Source organism: Rhinichthys klamathensis, unplaced genomic scaffold (assembly GCF_029890125.1).
Source record: "Rhinichthys klamathensis goyatoka isolate OS25496 unplaced genomic scaffold, OSU_Roscu_1.1 h1tg000059l_1, whole genome shotgun sequence".
Taxonomy (NCBI): Eukaryota; Metazoa; Chordata; class Actinopteri; order Cypriniformes; family Leuciscidae; genus Rhinichthys; species Rhinichthys klamathensis.
The window spans coordinates 8,181,351-8,202,465 of NW_026606604.1; the positions used below are offsets into that span (position 1 = coordinate 8,181,351).

General features: G+C 37.0%; 2 protein-coding genes across 3 annotated transcripts; one reads left to right on the forward strand and one right to left on the reverse strand.

Annotated features, from left to right (window-relative positions):
- Positions 1–9,727, reverse strand: abcd3a (ATP-binding cassette, sub-family D (ALD), member 3a). Its single transcript, XM_056249234.1, has 23 exons — positions 9,568–9,727; positions 8,972–9,005; positions 8,602–8,700; positions 8,110–8,198; positions 7,536–7,605; positions 7,188–7,285; positions 6,196–6,319; positions 6,018–6,074; positions 5,791–5,933; positions 5,631–5,700; positions 4,846–4,915; positions 4,655–4,752; positions 4,416–4,507; positions 4,178–4,269; positions 4,021–4,087; positions 3,866–3,929; positions 3,024–3,101; positions 2,848–2,913; positions 2,673–2,762; positions 2,432–2,551; positions 1,875–1,979; positions 1,692–1,748; positions 1–807 (listed from the first exon to the last, which is right to left on the reverse strand). Exons 1-23 carry the CDS (start codon positions 9,675–9,677, stop codon positions 730–732), a joined length of 1,971 nt encoding a protein of 656 aa, XP_056105209.1. The 5' UTR covers positions 9,678–9,727; the 3' UTR covers positions 1–729.
- Positions 9,728–12,056: 2,329 nt separating this feature from the next.
- On the forward strand, positions 12,057–18,127 carry fam168b (family with sequence similarity 168 member B). 2 transcript variants are annotated; one of them, XM_056249235.1, is made up of 7 exons: positions 12,057–12,173; positions 13,407–13,495; positions 13,646–13,729; positions 14,928–15,070; positions 15,472–15,667; positions 15,744–15,863; positions 16,937–18,127. In XM_056249235.1, exons 2-6 carry the CDS (start codon positions 13,426–13,428, stop codon positions 15,851–15,853), a joined length of 603 nt encoding a protein of 200 aa, XP_056105210.1. In that variant the 5' UTR covers positions 12,057–12,173; positions 13,407–13,425; the 3' UTR covers positions 15,854–15,863; positions 16,937–18,127. The 2 variants fall into 2 exon arrangements, with proteins under 2 accessions (XP_056105210.1, XP_056105211.1); XM_056249236.1 differs by having other exon boundaries at positions 12,112–12,173; positions 15,487–15,667.
- Positions 18,128–21,115: the final 2,988 nt, after the last annotated feature.

Consider the following 21,115-nt stretch of genomic DNA (forward strand, 5'->3'; position numbering starts at 1 on the left):
TAGTATCAATCTTTTTTAATGAAAACATACAGCAAAGTGGTTCATTTGCTTGATGCGTGAAGTGCTACGACAATGACGTTTCTTACAGTTCTTACGTACAACCGTTCTGCAGAGAAAGATTCCTTTCACATCAAGAAATGCCAACAAAGCTGGCGTAAACAAGTGCATAGGTAACCTCTCATCGAACAGTTGTTCTTCACACGGATTCCTGCATTTTCAAATCACCATGCCAGGTAAAGTGCACCAAAAAGCAACTCGCACACATCCAAAACGCCCAACCATGCTGCAGTGAACACTAAGGCCACTTAGTAGCTTAAAGAATTCATAATGAAAGTTTAGCTGATGAGAAGGCAATAATAGTTCATTATCCTGCTTCTAACATATTAAACGTTCGGTTCAGTCCGCTGGCATTGATTTGTTTGACCCTATACAGACACATTTCATTTATTAAACAATTTAGTGCACAGACACAAGACGTATTTCCTTGCTATACGTTCCCATGCGTACTTAACGGATGTCCTTTAAATTGGACTGCTTAAATTACAAAATTATGTACAATCGTTGAGGACAAAAGTAGTGTTAATACATTTCTAAACACATTTTCATCCCATAAAGGTTATTGATGATTAAAAACAAACTCCTAGATTAGGTTGGCATGTGACTCCTTCAGAAGTAAATAGCTAGGGCCCCTAACTAGGGCCGCTGATAGTATAGTGCTGTCGCTCCTCTTTAAGAGCCAAACTCCACAGTTTCAGGGGTGATGAGTTTGAATTCATAGTTTCCTCTGCCGTCCATATGGAGGTAGTGCTGTAAAGTAAAAAGGACAATTTGTGCTTAAAGTGTAAGTTCGGTAATCTTCAACTCGCTTTTTATCGTTACAATGTGGGTAGTATATGAAAATGAACAATGTTTACGAGAAATTCATGTTTATTTGTCAAAAAAGTCAGCCGGATGACGTAAAACCCACTTCAGGGCTTTCGTGAAAACTATAGATTATTCTTCAGCATTTTTGTATCCCCACCCACAGGCAGTCGGATCGACGGAGGGTTATTAACAGAACAGATATTGTAAGACTAGGGTTATCAATGAAAATTGTATCGTACTTTACTCTACCCACAGCATTATGGTAAAAGTGGAACACTATGCCAACAGTTTTCTTTCTTGGACGAAACGGTGCTCTTCCAAATTAACTGATGAAATGGCAGTTTCTTTCAGTTAGTCCCCCTCCGTTGGCCTAAAACACAGTGTCATCCAGTTTGAAATGAGACTACAAACACAGAAGTTTGTATCCTTATTGAATCCTAACTCACCCGCTCAATGTTTACTCTTTGAATACTTGCACCAGGGAACAATACAAGTCGACAGCATTGTGACTAAAAGTTTACTAAGAAGTATTTCCTACTCAAACAAGGCACTATTTGGCGCTATTTGAGTGGCCTTGGATGGCAACATGCCCAGTGCATCATGGGTGTTGAAGTTTTCCTAACTATTTTAGCAAAGAGGGAAAACAACAGCCCTTTTTATCGGTTTTCTCTAGTAAGGTAGTACCAACCTAAAATATTTTGTTCACCTATCTACTTAATTGACAGCCAAGTTGTGTTGAAAGCTCATTTTGTCAGCCGTGAAGTACCTTTTAAGCATATGGTGTACGTTAATAAATATTGATCATGGAGCAGCACCACTGATCTTACCTCATGATGCTTCCACAGGGACTTTCTGTGTGAGACTGTGAAAAGGGTGATGCCAACCTGCCAATTAAAAAGAATAAACCACACAAGCAGGGACATTTCAGCAAAATGTACTGAAATATGAAGGGGAAATTTCTTTAGGATAGAGAAATCTCTTCAACACAGATGTGATGCGATGTCCGGTACCTTTCTGCAGTGACTGTAGATGAAATCCTCCACGTCTACGCTCACGGCACTGGTGCACTCATCCAGGATGGCAAACTGGGGCTTATGGTAGAAGAGCCTAGCCATCTATGGAAAAAACATCATTTTATAAACCTTAAAACATCTCTAAATTTTCATTTATAAACATACAAATCTAATTTACTAACCCCAAAAAAACACTAGTACAAATTTCGGACAAATTAGATTTCAGTGTGGGCGGGGCTACGCATTGGAAAATTAAATTACAATGTGAAACGAAATAAATAGAAACGTCCTGAGTCAATGGAGGTGTTCAGATTAGTGTAGAATCTCTAATTTATTACCTCAATACTACGGTAAGGTAATTCTGACAGGATGTGCTCAGTCTAAGGGTGGTAGTGTAATAGTATTGTAAAACATCTGGGCTTTAACGCAAATTCTTGTGCAGTGGTTCAAAAACAGGATGTTAATGAGGTGAAACAGTCAGTATACAATATCAGTATTGTTCCTTTGACTTCTGTAAGTCAAACTCAGACTTTGTTGAAAATGTCTTTGTTTACCGCCATTCTCTGCTTCTCTCCTCCACTGAGCACATCCATCCAGTCCTGAACCATGTCCCATGATCCCTCTCTCTCCAAAATGTGTCCTAACTGGACATTATCCAGGTACTCCTTCAGCACCTGCCAAAAAAAACACACAAAAAAACAGGACGATGGAATGAAAATGTTAAAAACTAGACATGGATCAATATAAACTTTTTAGAGCTGCAGGAATTTAGATCGTAAAACTAGTTTACAGTACCTGGTCAGAGATGCCTTTCTTCTTTTGGTCCTCATGGGTGTCTGGGTAGATCACCTGATCCCTTAGTGTGCCAAGGGTCATGTAAGGCCTCTGAAAGCAGACAAAAAAGGGAAGTTATTCAGCTGTTGTGGTCCATTCAGATGTTCTGCTATGAGAAAGGAGGGGTTTTTTTCACCTGAGGGACGTAGAAGAGCTTCCCCCTCTCTGGTTTCGTCAAACTCCCACCGAACAGTGGCCACAACTAGGGAGAGACACAGACAACCCAACATTTAGAAGACAAAATAGAAGAGTTTCCACAGAGAGCCAAGAACAAGGGCAGAATTCCAGTCTGAGTACCACAGAAGTGCTCACCTCTCCAAGAACCCGGAAAAGTGAACTCTTTCCACACCCATTGGGACCACACACCAAAACATTGGCTCCGGATTTCACCTTTGAAGAGCAATACAAAATGAGATGAGCACACACATATACGCACTGTACCACTGTACAAACATCACTCTGACAGGGATGGAAGCCTGTTTCCAACCAGACTAAAAAAGTAAACAAGGTAATTGTTAAATTAAGTTTACAAATAAGTTGCAATAGCAAGATATACAGTCACAATTATGAAAAAAGTTGCAAATGTAAGAAACTGTTGAAATTCCAAAAAAGTCACAATTGCAAGACATGGTTATAATTAAAGTTGCAATTACAATAAAAGTTGCAAATGTAAGATATGAAATCATCTTGTGAAAATAATGAAAAACAGTGACAATTACAAGAAAAAGTCGCAATTACGAGAAAAGTTGCAAATGTGAGATGAAATCACATTGCGAGAAACAAAGTTGCAATATATAAAAAAAACGCGCAATTACAAGAAAATATATATTTGAAATCATGAAACGCAGTGATAATTAAAGGTGCAATTATGAAAAAAGTTACAAATGCGAGATAATTAAACCTCTCGTGAAAGTCACAATTGCGAAAATCTAAGTAGCAATTATGAAAAAGTCACAATTGCAAAAAAACAGGTCACAATTATGAAATGTAAAGAGGTGTAAAATTATAAGAAAATAAAGTTGCTATTCAGAAAAACTTAGAACTTATAAATGGTGAACAGATATCAAGGTCAAAATTGTGAGAGAAAAGTCATTAACTGACAAAAATCGTCTAAACTATCAAATCAAACCATGTAATAACCAAGTGGAACGCACCTCAAAGCTCAGATCTCTGATCAGAATGTCTCCATTAGGAGTAGCCAGGGGTGTGTGTTCGAACCTGATGAGAGATCGCATATTAAATTTATCATAGCTGGTTCTCCTAACGGTGAAGCACTGAAATTGAGAGGACTGAGGGAAGCTGCTCTTACTTGATGATATGGTCTACGTTGATGATTCTTCCACTTCCAGGGATCAGTGTGAGCTTTTCTGAAGTGTCTGTTCATGAAAATCATGAACAAACAGTTAAAAATCAACTACGTATCTCTCTAAAGTTTGTTTTGGAGCTTGACAGTTTCAGAAGCTTACCTTTCTCTGAATGAGACACCATGGTGCGTTCATATTTCCCAGAATTCAGCTCTTTCAGGACCCTCATGAGCTCAGTGATGCGAGCGGTGAAGCTGAAGGGAAAGACAAACTCGTTTTATAGCATCAAATGTGCTGTACTTGTACCACACAAAGTCATGTTTTTAATTAAAATGCCGCGCAATCAATTAACTTGATTAAACATGCTGATGCAACGTGATGAGGATGTGTGAACTTTTACCCTGACAGACGTGTCATTTCTCTGCCTGCAAGGACGATTCTGCCCAACGCCTGCGACATACGCAGCAGCATACGGCCACTCTGGTAGTAGTCCTGCAAGAGAACATGGATAATCAAGCCCCGTATCTCATTATTTCAAATAAATATGAAGTTTTTCTCGGAAATAGCATGCATTGTGAATGCAATCAAGGGCTACAAACTACTGTAGGAATAATCACAATGTCAGGAGTGAAGTTTTACCTCCAGCAGTTCAGCATGGGAGCTGCTCAGGTGTCGAGGGTGAGACAAATCAAGGAATGGACGACTCACCACTAAATACCCAACAACGGTCGCAAAATCTGGAACAAGAGAGAACAACTTTCATCTTTTATGGTCCATGTTCATCATGTATATATATGTTATCTTGGCAAGATAATGAAACTTCCTCTTACACTTGGCGATAATGCTGTCCACCATACCCATGGAGAAACGGAAAAAGATGAAATTGTGCAGATGATCGACCTGCAAACAAACAGTTCAGCCAATAAACTCAGATATCAAGAATAACCATGCAGTACAGATTATAGGTCGATATTAGATTATTAAATGTATTTCATTGTGGATGCTCATTAATTCATTTTTTACATTCAGATTACCTTTGCATGATCACAAAGGTAAATGCTAAAAAAAACACTAATAATGTAATAACACTGTTAAATGTAAACAAAAAGAGTATAATAAAAGATTTTTCATAATGTACATTATAATGTTGTGAATCCTAAATTCACTTGCATCATTTAAAACATCTGCTTTTAGTTATAAGTAGTGCTGTCAAATCGATTAATCACGATTAATCGCATCTAACATAAAAGTTTGTAAATACTGTATATAATGTGTACACACACACACTATACTATATATATATATATATATATATATATATATTAGTGCTGTCAAATCGATTAACATAAATGCATGTACTGTTAACATAAATGCATATCATGAAAATATGAACATTAGTAATGTTGTAAAATCTGTAAAACAATGTTTCTCATTTCTCAAGTGTTCCTAAATCCTAAAGAGTTTGATTGGAAACAAAGCCGCAATAGCCTTCATATTTTAATTAAATAATAATTAATACAATTAATTAATAAATAAATAAAATATACATATATAGTGCTGTCAAATCGATTAATCGTGATTATTACAGCTCAGATTCATATGGTCACATTCTCACCAGTTTCTTGAAGGTTGAATGAATGGTCTGTTTCTCCCTGACATTTCCATTGTAGAAGGCAATCTCCTCACTGTAATACAAGTGTGCATCAAAATTTGAGCAAAAACATTTATGGTAGACAAATCTATACTGTTAGATAGATACAAGTAGGAAAGGTCACCTGTTTGTGATGAGACGAGAGTTGACGTATCGGTATTCTCCTTCGTACTTCTGTTCGGTCACTGTCATCTTCCCGATCGGCCTGCGCAGACGGGTCAGGAAGAGGCCGGAGATGAGTAGGTAAGCCATCATAGACGCGGGACCCTGTGCAAAGAGACCAACAGATCTTCAGAATATCCAGTGGCATTTATCCAAAGAAGAATTTCACATCTTCTTTCCTAAACTCACCTGAGCTCCGATTGCTGTTGTCAATTTGAATATGTACAAGCCGATATCCAACAGTGGCTGGAGAGGGGTGGGGGAAGTAAAAAAAAAAATCGTTACAAACACAGTTCATCTAAATAAAAGAAACATCTGCTCTTAATGGGAAATTAAACCTGGTATTTTAGACAAAAGCGTGTTGTACCTTGCTGAGGTTGGAGTAAAGCTCCACAACACTGTTACAGAACCTTTCCACATCCTGCGTCAGCAGCTGATCAGCATTAGCAATGCGGTTATCCAGGTTTCCCATTTTGTAGTATGTATATCCCCTAAGAACCCAAAGATAGTGACATTAGTAATTCGATTCTGACATTTTCTTCAGATAATCATCAGTCCTATCACTCAGTGAGGTAAAAGTTGACTCTCCTCAACAATCTGGTGTCCTTATATTGGCTGATATTAGTTTAGTTACTTATAATATTTTTTGTTTAAAGTATTTTTTATATATGTTTACATTACCTTTGTACATAGTGGTCAGTTAATAGTTTTAAGACTAAAATGTTAAATTAATCTCAAAATGAAAGCATTATATACTTATTTTAAATAATACATAAATATTTTTTCACAAAAATTTATATTTACACAGAATTTTAATGTCAATGCATCAATTTTTTACATTACAACAAACGCATAATCCAGTATGAGCAAATATAATAAAAACGCACTGCTTGCGAAAATAGCATTATGCAGTTTTTCCTTTTTGTAAAGAATATTTAAGTTGGAACATTAGCGCCTTTTACAGCCTTTATTGGTAAATTACTGTAAAGAGATCATATATGAACAACAGGACCTTTTCAAAAATGCCGGTAAATCAGTTGTTACAGTTTCCCGGTATGAGAAGTTGTAACATTACCGGTATGATGCTGTGTGTGAACAAAGAGTGAAGATTATGAGGTCTGAACATGCTGACGTACGAAGTTTGCTTTAAGGGAATCATAAAGCTCTGTCTGAGCTATTTATGGTAAGTTCCACTGCTTTTAATTGTTTTTCTATAAACATGTGCAGCTAGACGAACATAGTATCTTACCGGTGAAAAGACAGAATGCCATTGCATGTGTGAACCGAAAAAGTCGTTCTGTAAATTGTATGGTAATTTGTCCATATAGGGGAAAATGTCACTGCAGTGACGGGTCTTACTTCAGGTACTCATCGTAGAGATGTTTGGTAAGTCTCACGCGAAAGCACAGCTTCAGTTCATTCAAGCCCAACTTCAGGAAGTTGTTCACCAAGGCAATCTGAATGATTGAAATGCAAACATTTACACCATGTTTCTATACCAACAAACTCATACAATTCTTGCATGCAGCTCTCTTACTGATATTAAACAAACATCATAAAAGTGCTGATGTCAACGGGAAGTACATATTAAGGTTGTTATTGGGAAGCAGTTTTAGTGTTGAATTCATAGATTAGACTGTTAGTATTCTCAGAACTCCTCTGACTATTAACAATTACTACCGACTCTGATAAAAAGCAGAAACTTACAATTGGCATGGCCGTGATAAAGTTGAATAAGTACTTCTTGAAACCTTCAGTGGATCGACCAATGATCGCACTGCAAACAACAACGTGCACACAAACACATGCAGACATGGTCAGAGTTAATGCAGAAGGGAATCAACACACATCCTGCCATTCTTTCCTTCATGTGCATGAAAAACAAAATGAATGCAAATTCTCTTTAAGGAAGCACACATTCATGACTGCATTTGTAGACCAGAGGAGATCTGAAAAGTGAGCATGTGAGGAAACACAATGGACAGGTTCAGTGATGTAAATTACATGATGCCACCACATCAGTAACAATACATTAGTTTTCACAGCACATGAAGATACAGTAAATTACCCAAGGAATGACAGTCAGGTAGGAATAAAAGTGCCTCTTGAACAATTTGATATCTCTGCTAATGATTCCACTGTCAAAGATTTAAAAAACAAACAAAAAAACAATCAAATCACATTAAAGCAATATTTAACTGGGTGCCTGGCGTCTTCACAAAGTGAAATAGTGATATATTTGACAGCACTAACAAATTTGAAGTCTAGATCCACGCAGTACCTTTCAATCATAGTGCCGTTCTGAATCATCCAGACGTCGCAATAGGTCCGAGTCACAAGCATCACTGCGATCAGGAACAGGTACCATGTCTGTGACACACACACACACACACACACACACACACACACACACACACACACACACACACACACACACACACACACACACACACAATAAGTAAATAAAGTGAACAACAATAATGAACTGAGCATCATTACTCCAGTCTTCAGTGTCACATGATCCTTCAGAAAACATTTCATATGATTATCGATGTTGTAAATAGTTGTTTAATATTTTTGTGGAAACCGTGATACATTTTTACTTTAGGATACTTTGATAGGCAGTTCAAAAGAATAGCATTTATTTAAAATGGATTTTTTGTAAGCATGTCACTTGCCTCTGATTAGCAAAAAAAGAGAAAACTTCAACATTTGAACATCTGTCGTCAAGCCATTACCATTACATGGGCACAAAGTAGGTTACAACTCTCACCTCTTTACACAACAATCTCGGCACCATAATCCCGAGGATCCGTGCAATCCGGATGAAAAAAAGCTTGTCCACAGCGGCTCTCTCTTTCTTGCCATCTTTCTGTTGGTTTTAAAGCACAACAAGTGTTGAAAGTCAAAGGCAACTCATGGAATATAGTCTCACACAGCCGGACCTTGAACTAAAGTACCACTTATTAAGTAATAATAAATATGAATAGTGAAAATAGAGACTGCAGAAAAAAAGTACAGACCGTTCTGTTCAAGGACATTCAGTACCTCAATTAAAACTCTGAATAAGAGATTTGATCAATGTCACTATCCTTGAACACTACAGCAGCAAACCCAGTAAAAGACACATACGGTTCTCTCACCTCACTGTTCAGATCATTGGGAGAACCCTTCTTCCTGTTGAGAATGATGAAATGGATCAAAAAATAATAATAGCACCAGTAAACAATAGTAGTTGATTAGGTCTAATCATATTGAATATGAAGCGCTATATAAATATAGTGTTTATTTTTTTGGTGAAAAGTATGCTAATACTCAGAAATCAAGTGAGTTCAAGGTTGAGCATGAATCATTTTTAACTGTTTCAACCACTAAAAACTACTGTAGATGGGTTTTTTTTATGCAGACTGTGGCAACATGTCCAACGAACAGTGTCCTTTATGAAAGAGTCCTTTGTTGGACAGTGAGACTGCAACAATTAATAATCATGTTCAATAAACTTCTTCATCTGTATTTAAATGATTGTATTTCAATATTTAAGGTCATGATATAGGCTGCGTCTTAAAACCTAAAGAGCTGCCTGCCTAGACAGCACATTTGGAGCATCGCAGTTATATTAGGTTTTGACACATGGCCATTAAACTACCGGTAGACTAAATTTGCTGGGGTCACTCTGACACTGAACTCCAGTCATTATCTGAATTCATGCATTAGACACTTTATGTGCGTTTTTGCATACCTGTTAAGTCCAGCGGATCTTCGTCTCTGCTTTAGGAAGTATAAAACGAGTAGGACACCGCCAGCTACAGCGGAGTTCTTCGCTGTCAAGTACTTACTGACGGCCGCCATGTTTCCTACTGAGACGGTCAGGAGAACAGCGCCACACACAAGCCCGGAAGAGAGAGAGAGAGAGAGAGAGAGAGAGAGAGAGAGAGAGAGAGAGAGAGAGAGAGAGAGAGAGAGAGAGAGAGAGAGAGAGAGAGAGAGAGAGAGAGAGAGAGAGAGAGAGAGAGAGAGAGAGAGAGAGAGAGAGAGAGAGAGAGAGAGATCCCTCTACCGGCTACCTTACGCATGATGACCTCATCATCACACCATCATCATGAATCGTGTTTAACCCTATGGTTTAACCCTTTTTGCCAGGCCTTCCGTTCATGGTCTTATTTTCAAACACAACTTTTCACCCAACAAATATTACATATGGAACAACAAAGACATATTGTTTTAACACAAATCTTTATTTATTGATTACTGGTTTAATAATAATATTATTTTTGTTGACCAATTATTTAACAGGGATGGTTGTCTTTACTCTTATAATGAGTTTCTAGAAGAATACAAAATTCCTGTGTCTCCTGGAGATTATGCCAAAGTCTTTGGAGCAATTCCTTCTGGTGTTTGCATGTTATATAGAGCTCAACCAAGATTGGACACACAACAACTAACTTTGTTATCGCTGACTGACACTTCAGTTGGTAAGATTTGTTTTTCTTGTAACAATAAGAACAATAAACTAATTAGATCCCTGTTCAAAACAGATATTATCACAGTCCCATATTTGGTTCCATACTGGAATAAATTTGTGCAAAACATTGACTGGAAGAAGGTCTGGCTCTTACCCAACCGATATTTGCTGACCAACAAAATTAGAGAAATATCATTTATCATTCATAAGTTTTACCCGTCTAATGATCATATTGTTAAAAAAAATTTTAAAAGACATTGATGTAATGTGCACTTTCTGCTCTATGAGTATTGAAACAGTTACCCATTTGTTTTGGTACTGCCCTTTTGTCCAAAGTTTCTGGTCTGATATTTGTAATTTTATTGCAGAAAAAATTGAGAAAGATTTCCAAAACATCTTTTATTGCTTCAATGAGGTCAAGCAATATGTCAAAACGATTAAGTATTCTCTTAATCAAAAAGCAACAAAAACTGTGAATGTATGTAAACAATTTGATATCTTTTTGTAAATCCGTACTTCCCCTGGCAAAATGTGATGATGTGAGTATTTTGTTTATGTTTTGTTTATGTTAAAACACCCGGAATGTTGAAAACTGCACAATGTATTATTTCTATAATGGAGATGAACGTTCCTGTAAACTGTGTAATTGTTGAATAAAAAAATAAAAAAATAAAAAAAACAACAACAACAACAACAACAACAACAAAAAAGATATGAAAAAAAAAAGAAAAAAAAAAGAAGAAAATAGTGTTTAACCCTTTTTTACAGTCTGGTTTACCCTTTAGGAAACCGTACATATTACTTATGTACGGGAGATAAAACCTAATTAATTAATTACCATGTTGAAGTAACACAGGTGTTACTCGGAAATTACAGTTTCTTGTTCACTTTAGTAGATTAAAACTTTTATTTGCATATTTTCCCTTTCAAGAGTTTCAATTACTATAGTATGATCCACAAATAAACACTACCTTGGTATTAAACAAAACACCTTAAAAAGACATATAGCGATCTTTATAGCTTTCCTACTAAACTGAATAACATAGTTTTCTATTTCTGAAAGCTATACAAAGAAAATTGTTGTATGTTGTTGGAAAAATGTATACATTTTAATTTTTGGGCCTGCCGTTATCATGCTTTAAATAACCAAAGTTGAAAATCGTTTTTGCAATAATGTATATATATATATATATATATATTTATTTTATTGTCTGCAATTAAATTGCAAATATTATATATCTGATTAGTAGTGTTACTTAGCCTATTCTAGAAAATAGTAGCCTTAAACGTAAATCAAAATAGTTTCATATGGTTTTTAAAAATGGCAGTTGATATATATATATATATATATATATATATATATATATATATAGTAAAATATGTTGTTTAAAAAAAAACGTTTTTAAAAAACAATTAATTGCTGTATAAGGACTGCTTTGTATGCAAACATATATTTTTTTTAAGGTTGAGACAAAACCTTTCCACTTTTATTTAAAATATCTTACATATATTACAAAACATACATTACAACTGAAGTAAAATTGACCCACCACAACACGAACGTAAACACATGATTACACATTTTAAACAAATAGTGGCCTATTTCATAGCATGCGATTTTATTTAATAATAACAACCATTTAGAACAAATCTAGACATAAAAATGTGCTATTACATATTACATAAAAAAAAACTCGGCTTGCATTCCCGATTTGAATACGTTCTTCCGCTTTGTACCAGATGCGGATGTGACGCGCGGTGCTGCTAGGGCTCGCTGCTGTGCGTTGCGTTCGCATCCGACGTAAGAGCGCGAGACAGACAACATCATCAGACGCGAGCGAAATACTGGATTAATTCGCAAGCTACAAAAACAACCAGCGACCGTACGTACCCACAGTCACTATCCGATTAATATACATAGCTTTAGCTGCCCACTTGTGCGGGATTTTGTTTGGGGAAAATAAGCGGATGGATTGAGGAGTGGGTCATGTAACGTTAACGTTAGTGAATTGGGATAAAGTGGGATGCGAGATGCTGCTGTTGGCCTGTAACACCGAGCCGCTGCGCTGCATCCTGCGTGCACAATGTCACGTCTATTATTATGATGTGTTTGCGCATAAAAGCACGGTCGTCATATGCAGTGATGCTAAAAGCTATCCTTTTATCCTTGCATGTAAAATATTAATTGGCCGACCGGTAGAGTCAGTTTACAATCGGGACTTCAGGCTAATTGAAAACCACACTTGTGTTTCAGAGGAGGCACGAATGCGATGCGTTATGCACATTTGCTTTGAATCTGTTATATCCCCCCACCATGTTGGTGCATGTTTTGAATCTCATATCTCGGATGACCTCGACGTTGCATCTGACATCAGCACGCGATTTAACGCATTCCTTTTCATAATTTCGACAATTTCTTGATAGGTCATTGAGTAACACAGAATCTATCTTTTTACATGTTACTGAACTCATGCAATGCATTAAAAATCTGTCAAAATATATGTGGCTTTGTGTTTCCAGACATCAATTTGATTGACAGGTCTAGAGAGGATGACTTGTGGTTTATAGAGGGACTGAATTCATTAAAATACCCGTTTCACATGATAAATCTGAACCTTGGCAAAGCTATTTTTTCTTTCCCTTTGTTCTTACCAATACTGATATGTATTATTTTGTGTCCAATAGCCGCTATGGAGAACCATTTTAATAATTTCTTAAAAAGCCATGTATGAGACACATCATGGCCATATTCCAGGATGACAATGTCAAAATTCATCAGGCTCAAATTGTGAAAGATTGGTTGGCAGGGAGCATGAAGAATCATTTTCACACATGAATCGGCTATGAGTCCAGACCTTAAATTCAGTGAGAGTCTTTGGGATGTGCTGGAGGAGACTTTACAGAGTGCTGGACTCTTGCATTGTCAATACAAGATCTTGACCAAAAATTGATGCACCTCTTGATGGAAATAACATCACAACATTTATTTCAATCAAGAGGTGCATACATTTTTGGTCTGTAATTTTTCCGAAGAAAAGTGATCCAAAATTCAACTGTCTAGTAATAGGTCATTGTTTGGTTGTATGTAATGTCTTCTGCTGCCTTCCTCTTTAAAGGTGCAGAAAGATAAACATCATGAACCCTGTTTATAACCCTGCGTCATCAGGGAATCCTTATGCCAACCCTAAAGGAATAGGATACCCAGGTAACCAGAGATGAGCTCTGTCTCACTTGCATGCAATCGATTGGAAGTGTTTGGAGTTTTCACACTATATACAATTAAGTTCCAGCACATTGTCTTTGTTGTTATTGTTTATTGCTGTGATTTTATTTATTTCTCCTGGACTTCTTGCAGCGGGATTTCCTGTGGGTTATGCAGCGGCAGCTCCAGCGTACTCCCCCAGCATGTACCCTGGTGCTACTCCAGCCTTTCCTACAGGTAAGAGAAGTCCAAACTCGCTCAACTTTACAGTGTTTTTCAGCCAAAACACAGCTGTTAATAATGCAATGAGTTATTACAGGGCTCTCCTTTGCTCAGCCAAGAAATATTTCCATAGGTTTTGATTTTTGCTATGTTTTAAGAAGCTAGAAAGTGGAGTTCTTGGAGTTTGTTTTTAATTTTCATTATTTTTCTTTAACGTTTCGTGTTATACCTCAACAGTACAGCTGAAAGACAGTCAACTTGAAATGACATTCACTGCCCATTTTGCTTTCATAATCTTTAGTGATGCACCAAAATTATTATTTTTTTCTTCAATGAAACCGAAGTTGAAGTTTTCATTTAGAGAAATTGAAAATCAAATGTATTTAATAACCAATTTACTAATCAAATGCATTTAATAATAAATAGTCAAATAAAAACTATGTTGTATATACACATTTAAGTTGCATGTAAGGCAGTTTTATATCAACTTTCTAATGATAGGCCTATGATTATGTTTCTACTCCAATTTATTGTTGAAATATAAACATTTAAATGGTGGCTGTAATAAATTCTTGCTTTCATGACAAATCTATTCAAACATACATTAAATAATAAAGACAACAGGTTAAGTAATAATATGAATATGTAATATAGTGCAGTCGGCCTTGGCACAGTAAATAGCATCAAAACAACATTTTATTTGAATTTCCTTTTTAAATTGAAAGCATATTGCGATCATTGGATGGTAGGTAATGCTTCAAATAATGTTAAGTTTTGTTCACGCATCATCTGAAACCGGCATATACTAGATCCCAGTTCATCAAAATGAAGATTGATTAAAAACGACAAATCGCTATTGTCAATCCAGCTCTACCATCCACACAGCTGGTTACCTGTTGTAGCTTATCCACATTGGGTTCACAAATTACACACTGAAACGGTCAACACACACACCATCGGAGAAGCGCTAAATCATGTCAGTTTCGGTCGCTGATTTTGAACTGGATGAATATTTTTGTTTGCCAAAATTTTGCTGCATTACTACAAAATTGCATATTTCCAGTGTAAAATTTGTTCCAGAAAAATACAGGGTGGTACTTAATTTTACAACTATTTTTATTCATAGGGTCATGTGTGATGCTCACTTTTTAAAAGCCATGTTGCAAATTACTTTATTTTCTTTACCTCTTTAAATGCATTTGCATCCCTACAGGTTACGCTCCCGGGACCCCTTTCAAAATGTCCTGCTCCCCAACAACAGGTGCTGTACCCCCCTATTCCTCATCACCCAACCCCTACCCTGCTGCCGTCTACCCTGTGAGAAGTCCCTACCCCCAGCAGAACCCCTACGCACAGGTAAGGCGATGTAACCATGAAATAAAAATGTACAATTCTTATTTTTTATGGAATTTTGCAGTATTTATTATGAATGATTTATCAGTATTTAAAAAAAAAAAAAAAAAAAAAATCTGAATAACTTCCCCTCCCTCTTGCAACGATTTCTCTGATGACGTGTTTACCGGCACGAGGGCGGGACAACCTGTCACTCACATGACATCACAGCAATAGCAAATGACAACCATCCAATCAACCCCGAAAGGACAAAATCAAGTCCCATCCTAAATTTTTTCTTGTTTGAGAAGTCGTTTCACTCAGATTTACGGGTCAATAGGAAAGAAAATACTATCGCAAATTTTGTTTCATGCCGTCATTAAGCATAAGTAATGTCAACCCTGGCCTGTATTTTAAGATATTAGATGTTTTTTCCACAGCAGCAAGGCACTTACTACACACAGCCCCTTTACGCAGCGCCGCCCCATGTCATTCATCATACAACGGTGGTCCAGCCCAACGGCATGCCGGCGGCCATGTATGCCCCTCAAATTCCCCCACCCCGTCCTAATGGAGTCGCCATGGGAATGGTTGGAGGCACCACCATGGCGATGTCAGCTGGTGAGTCTCATGGAAATAATCAATGGAAATTCATCTAGTTGAACAAAAAAGGGTGAAAATATTTTTTCCTTCGCAGGGACGTTATTAACCACTCACTCTCCAACCCCGGTCGCGCCCCACCCCTCAATGCCCACGTACCGCCAGCCCGCCACTCCTACCTACAGTTACGTGCCCCCGCAGTGGTGAACACGACACTGTGAGTGCAAATCCCACATGTTTACCAGCTCTTAAGGTGCGCTCACATGTACCGAAATTTCCAGGATTCTACACTATTGGGAATTTCATGTGAGGACGAAAGATTTCCCCATGCAGATTTCGAATTGGGTTCAGTTGGTCTCGTGAATTCACCAAGTTGACTGACAGACAGCTGCTTAGTTTAAAAGTGATTCCTGTGTGAGCTGTTCTTCATACATTACTACACTATTTAAAATGGATACATTTTGCCTGTAAAATTTCACCAAATTTTGCTAGTGTGATCGCACCTTCTCTGAGTTTATCAGGGGTTCTCGACTCCCCCAGAGTTTACTTCAGACCTTGATTAAACTCACCTTCCTACAACTTTTTAGTAATCCAGAAGACCTTGATTGGCTTTTTCAGGTTTGTTTGGCCCCGTTTACACCTGGTATTAAGATATGTTTTGTTCAATCACATCACAAGTATATGAGGGAGACACATTCCCGTTTACACCTGGTATTTTAATCCTTCTCTTTTGTCCACTTTCAACAACTTCTGTCCTGATTTCTTCGAGGGGAGGGTCTATAGGCAGGTTAATGTATGGGCTTTTTCAGATCTTTTGATCTAATGGACGAAGTAAGCTCACGCAATTTACATATATATGCACCCGGAGACTACGGGAAAATGCACTGAGAGCCGAAGCTTTTTGTTTCGTAATGTTTACGCAAGTAAGTAGGCAGAGTAGGGGGTCTTTTGTGGCTGTTCGAACACATTCGACCACGTGTTTACACTATGAAAGGAATCCGGGCGAATGCGTTTTTGACTACCTCTGGAAGTGGTTGAAAGTGGACAAGCTCAAAGCGTTTTAGACCCTGCCTGTTTACACCTGTATTTAGTGTCGTCCACTTGTGATTCGATCGACCAAAACACATCTTAATACCAGGTGTTAACAGGGCCTTTGATTAGGGTTGGAGATAAACTGCACAGGAAATTGGATCTCGAGGGCCAGAGTTGAGAATCCCTGGTGTATACACTAACAAAATAACATGATTTTGTTGTCCGTATTTGAAATAATTGTCTTTTTGTCATCTTTAGGTCAAATGATGGTAGATATGCATTCTCACTGTCCAGTATTTTACAATTGGAGCTGACACTACAAGTGCTATCAGAAAGTTGCTCTTCCTTCCAAACATAATGTGAATCCGACTCCAGTTGGCAGATGAAAGGAAAGAGTATCTTCCCAGTCCGGCTCTGTAACAACTTCCCATCTTTCACTCATTCTACGACATATCTCACGGCCGAAGAACAGACAAGCTCTTCATGCTGAATTGTGTTGTGTGGACTGTCTTGCAGTTTTTAGCTAACTCTTTAAATGGTGAAACCAGAAAGGGAGTTGGAATTAGTTTTAATTGGAATACCTATTGAATGCATGTATATATTTAAAAATGGAAAAAAGAGACAAAAAAAATCCCATCAGCACTAGCTCATTCTACCACATATGACAGATGCAAAACCATCAGCAGTTATCTCGAGCAAAAATCCAAAGGGATTGGGAGAAAAACAACTGTACATTAAATGCAATGTCTTAATTGTTATTTCATACAAGATATTAATAACGTTAGCATTTAAAATAACTTTTTTTGTTTGTTATTTTTCCTGGTTTTAATTTGGGTATTTGTAACTGCAGGCATGGTTCGTCTTCTCTGGGTGACGGTGTGTTTGTTACTGCTTTGCCCCGCTTGAAGACGAACCCTTAGAGTTTGTGCCTCCGCTTCATATGCCTGTTTTTAGTTGATAAGTTTTATCACTCTACACGCTCTCACTGCAGTTAATTGTTGCACTAATTGCCTGTGTGTGTACATAAATTGGTTGATTGAGCTGTATTGGTGCTGAGAGCATGCTTACTCATTTGTGTACCTCTGGCTTGGTTTTCTTAACTTTTAAAGTCTGACCGAAAAATTTACATTGGAATCGCACTAAATTTGCGAAATTTTAAATGGTAAATTGTTTATGTGCTTAATTCAAGAAAAAAGAAAACTCAATTAAGTTGATTTGATAACACTACTGGTGGTTACCTTTGAGGAGAGGTGAATTTGAGTTTAGTTATTATTGACCCAAATCTCTACATTGTTTGTTTCCTTAGGATTACACAGTAACTGAATTTCATTGTCTTTTTACTTTAAACATTGCCTGTGTCACTTCGGTTAAAGAATGTTTTGTAATGTTTAATGTGTTTTTGTTTTGTATTTTCAAAAAAGACCAACAAATAAATACAATAATAAATTAGGAGTTTTCTAGTTTTACTTTTGATGTTAGATAGCAATTATAAGGACACTGTCTTAAAGGTTTTAATCATGGAAAACCCATATCAAATGCCTTTTTTGAATGGCGATTTATCAAATCTGTCTAAAATGTTATGAATTTTAAAAATATTTAGTAATAAAATGACTGGAGAAGACATGGAGCGTAAGATACGAGAACGTGATTCTATTCCAACTTCAATCACTGGATGTCGCCATTAGTCCATGTCAATTAACTGTATTATTAGTAAAACAGAAAACGTCCAAGACAATGTATTACATTTTCCAGCTCTCTTCCAGTGGTTTATTCGGTTGGTTTTGGCATCCCAAATTTGGACTTACTTAATTAAATTCCTAAAAATCGTAGTACAGGTAACGTTAATATAGTTTTACTGCGCGCGAGTCAATTGACTTTGAAAAATTTAAGAGCTCGCGCTTATTATGAAATTGACCGTTACAAACCAAACCGCTCGCCTCGCCGTGTGTACTCGACGACTGTACTCGTTCGCGTTACAATACAAACGACTTTCTCATAAAAAGAAGAAGGTAAGAAATTGTTTTAAACGACAATATTAGATGACATTCGACGAAAACGTTCACTTTTCTGTCCATTGACACTTTTTAAAGCATTTAAAGGACATCTCAAATGTGTTGTGAGAAGAGTAAGTTAGTATATTTATAGAGCTAGCAGCTAGTATATTTTTTCAAAAAACATAACGTTATCTTCTAACACAACATTTACTGCGAAACCTAAGTTAGCCAGTTTAAACATTCAGATTCATTCATCGATACTCCTCACACCTTAAAATATTTATTATATATTACATCCTAATTTAGGCAAAATTTCTTTTCAAACCACTCCGAGTATGTTTTGTATATTATTACTATTATGGTTTCATTGTATTATTTTATCTGAGACACAGAAATTTGCTATTTTATCTCTTTAGTGTAAAGCAGTATGGATGCAGGTGATGGAAGTCAAACAATCACTCGGTCTGCAGAAGATGCACAGGTAACGTTAAAGTTAACTGAATGCCTAAGTTACAACCAAAGAGTATCGAAGGTAACGTTACTTTATTCTCTTTGCTACAACTTAAAAGTCACTGTCTTTACTGCCACAATTTATGGGATTTTAGTTTAAAATAAAGGGTAATTTTGTGTCAAAAATGTAGGGTTTGTCCTAAATGGCGCACTATGCACTTATACAACTTATATGCCCTGTGTACTCAACCGTGTAATGTTAGTGTATGAATGTTATAAGTGTCATTCAACATTGGAGTCAGTCTCTCTTCAGCAGCGCTGGTTCCGGAAGTAACGTTAAGTTCTATTTGCCCCCCCCCAGTCTTGACAAAGGTACAAGACTGTACTTAATAGCTTTATTGAGCAAAGGAACTACAATCCCATGTAGCATTGCGTACAGCATAATCAAATCATTTTTGAAGAGATATAAAACAAATGTTGATTATATAATGCAAATCATGCATATATATATATATATAGAGAAAGAGAGAGAGAGAGATTGATTCTATTACATACAAACTCACTATTTGGTGTAATTTGGTAATTTTCTGTACAGCATCATGGGTAATATAGTTTTCACCATGAATTCTGCTGTTAAATTAAATTATAAAAAATAAAAAAATTAGCTTAAACAGAAATCAAATCCGAAATTAAGTCCGAAATCTCAATTGTCTTGACTAGGTACTTATTTTGAATAAGTTATTCATGACCGCTTAAAAGTACGTTCTATATAGTGTGAATGTGTGCAGCTGCAGTATGAATATAATCTGGATGTACTATATTCGCCATGTTGTCATTATCATGCGCCAGTTCATGCGTTGCTTCACCTCCATTCATAAATCGCCTCCCGTGTCCTCACGGGATAGTAAAGTGTCCATCGAATGCACACTTAATAATCCAGCCAAAAGTAGCAGGTCATCCGGGGACTTTTTGCCTTTTTTTTACGAGTACTCTGAATTCAGACAAACTTTTGTCACATACTGTTTTTCGCCTGCTATAGGGAATGATGCGATTTCGGATGCAGCCCAAGTATATTCAATATATGTACACTTCAGGCAGACCCATAGACCACAATGAAACACGATTGTGACGTCGCAGTAGACATATTATTTTGACATACATTCAACTGTGTAATACTCTACCTTAAGCTGACTGTTTTTTACACAGTTATAGTTTATTGTATTGTCACTCTAGGGCATTCCATTTACCGTAAACACATTGCAAGGGTTCCACCAGTAGAGGACACTCGTGCAACTTAAACAATGATGTACATCCGAGTGAACGAGTTGGAGGGAAGTTAGCACGGGAAGGGCATAATAAATGGACATAAATGCAGTGTAAACACTACTCGCACTATTTATACTACAAAATAGTGCACAAGTACTCAAATTGGGATGCACCTAAAACCTCTGGTCACAGGGGTTCCCTTTAAAACTCAATTGATCATTTTTAATAGTGCACAGTCTCCTCTGAGCAGCTTCAGTGTTATGTGGTGTCTCTGAGTGACTGAAGACAGTGGGTTCAGACGCTACCGTATCACACAGATCGCACAGACGCCAGCGTCACTGTGATCTGGTCGCGCATGTAGGTGGCAGGTGGAAAAAAGCGTAGGAATGACCTTTTGTGCTTTGGAAAATCATATGTGTGTGATCTAAACCTCATAGATTACTGTAGGTATTCATCACAAGATCACCATAAGGTCCTTCTTGTAGCCTATATGTAACCCTATGTATATGGCAGGTAGAAATCAGGGATTCAGAAAATAAGTTTTTAAGGAATAGTTCATAAAAAAAAAGTATTCTGATGATTTATGTTTTTTTTTTTTTTAAATCTTAATAATCAAAAAAACCTATTTCTACTCAGGCATCATCAGTAATTTGTAAAGACGAAAACCCTAAAGGGGATCTCCCAGACTCTTCTACCAGTACACATCTGGGTGACTGTCTAAAAGATG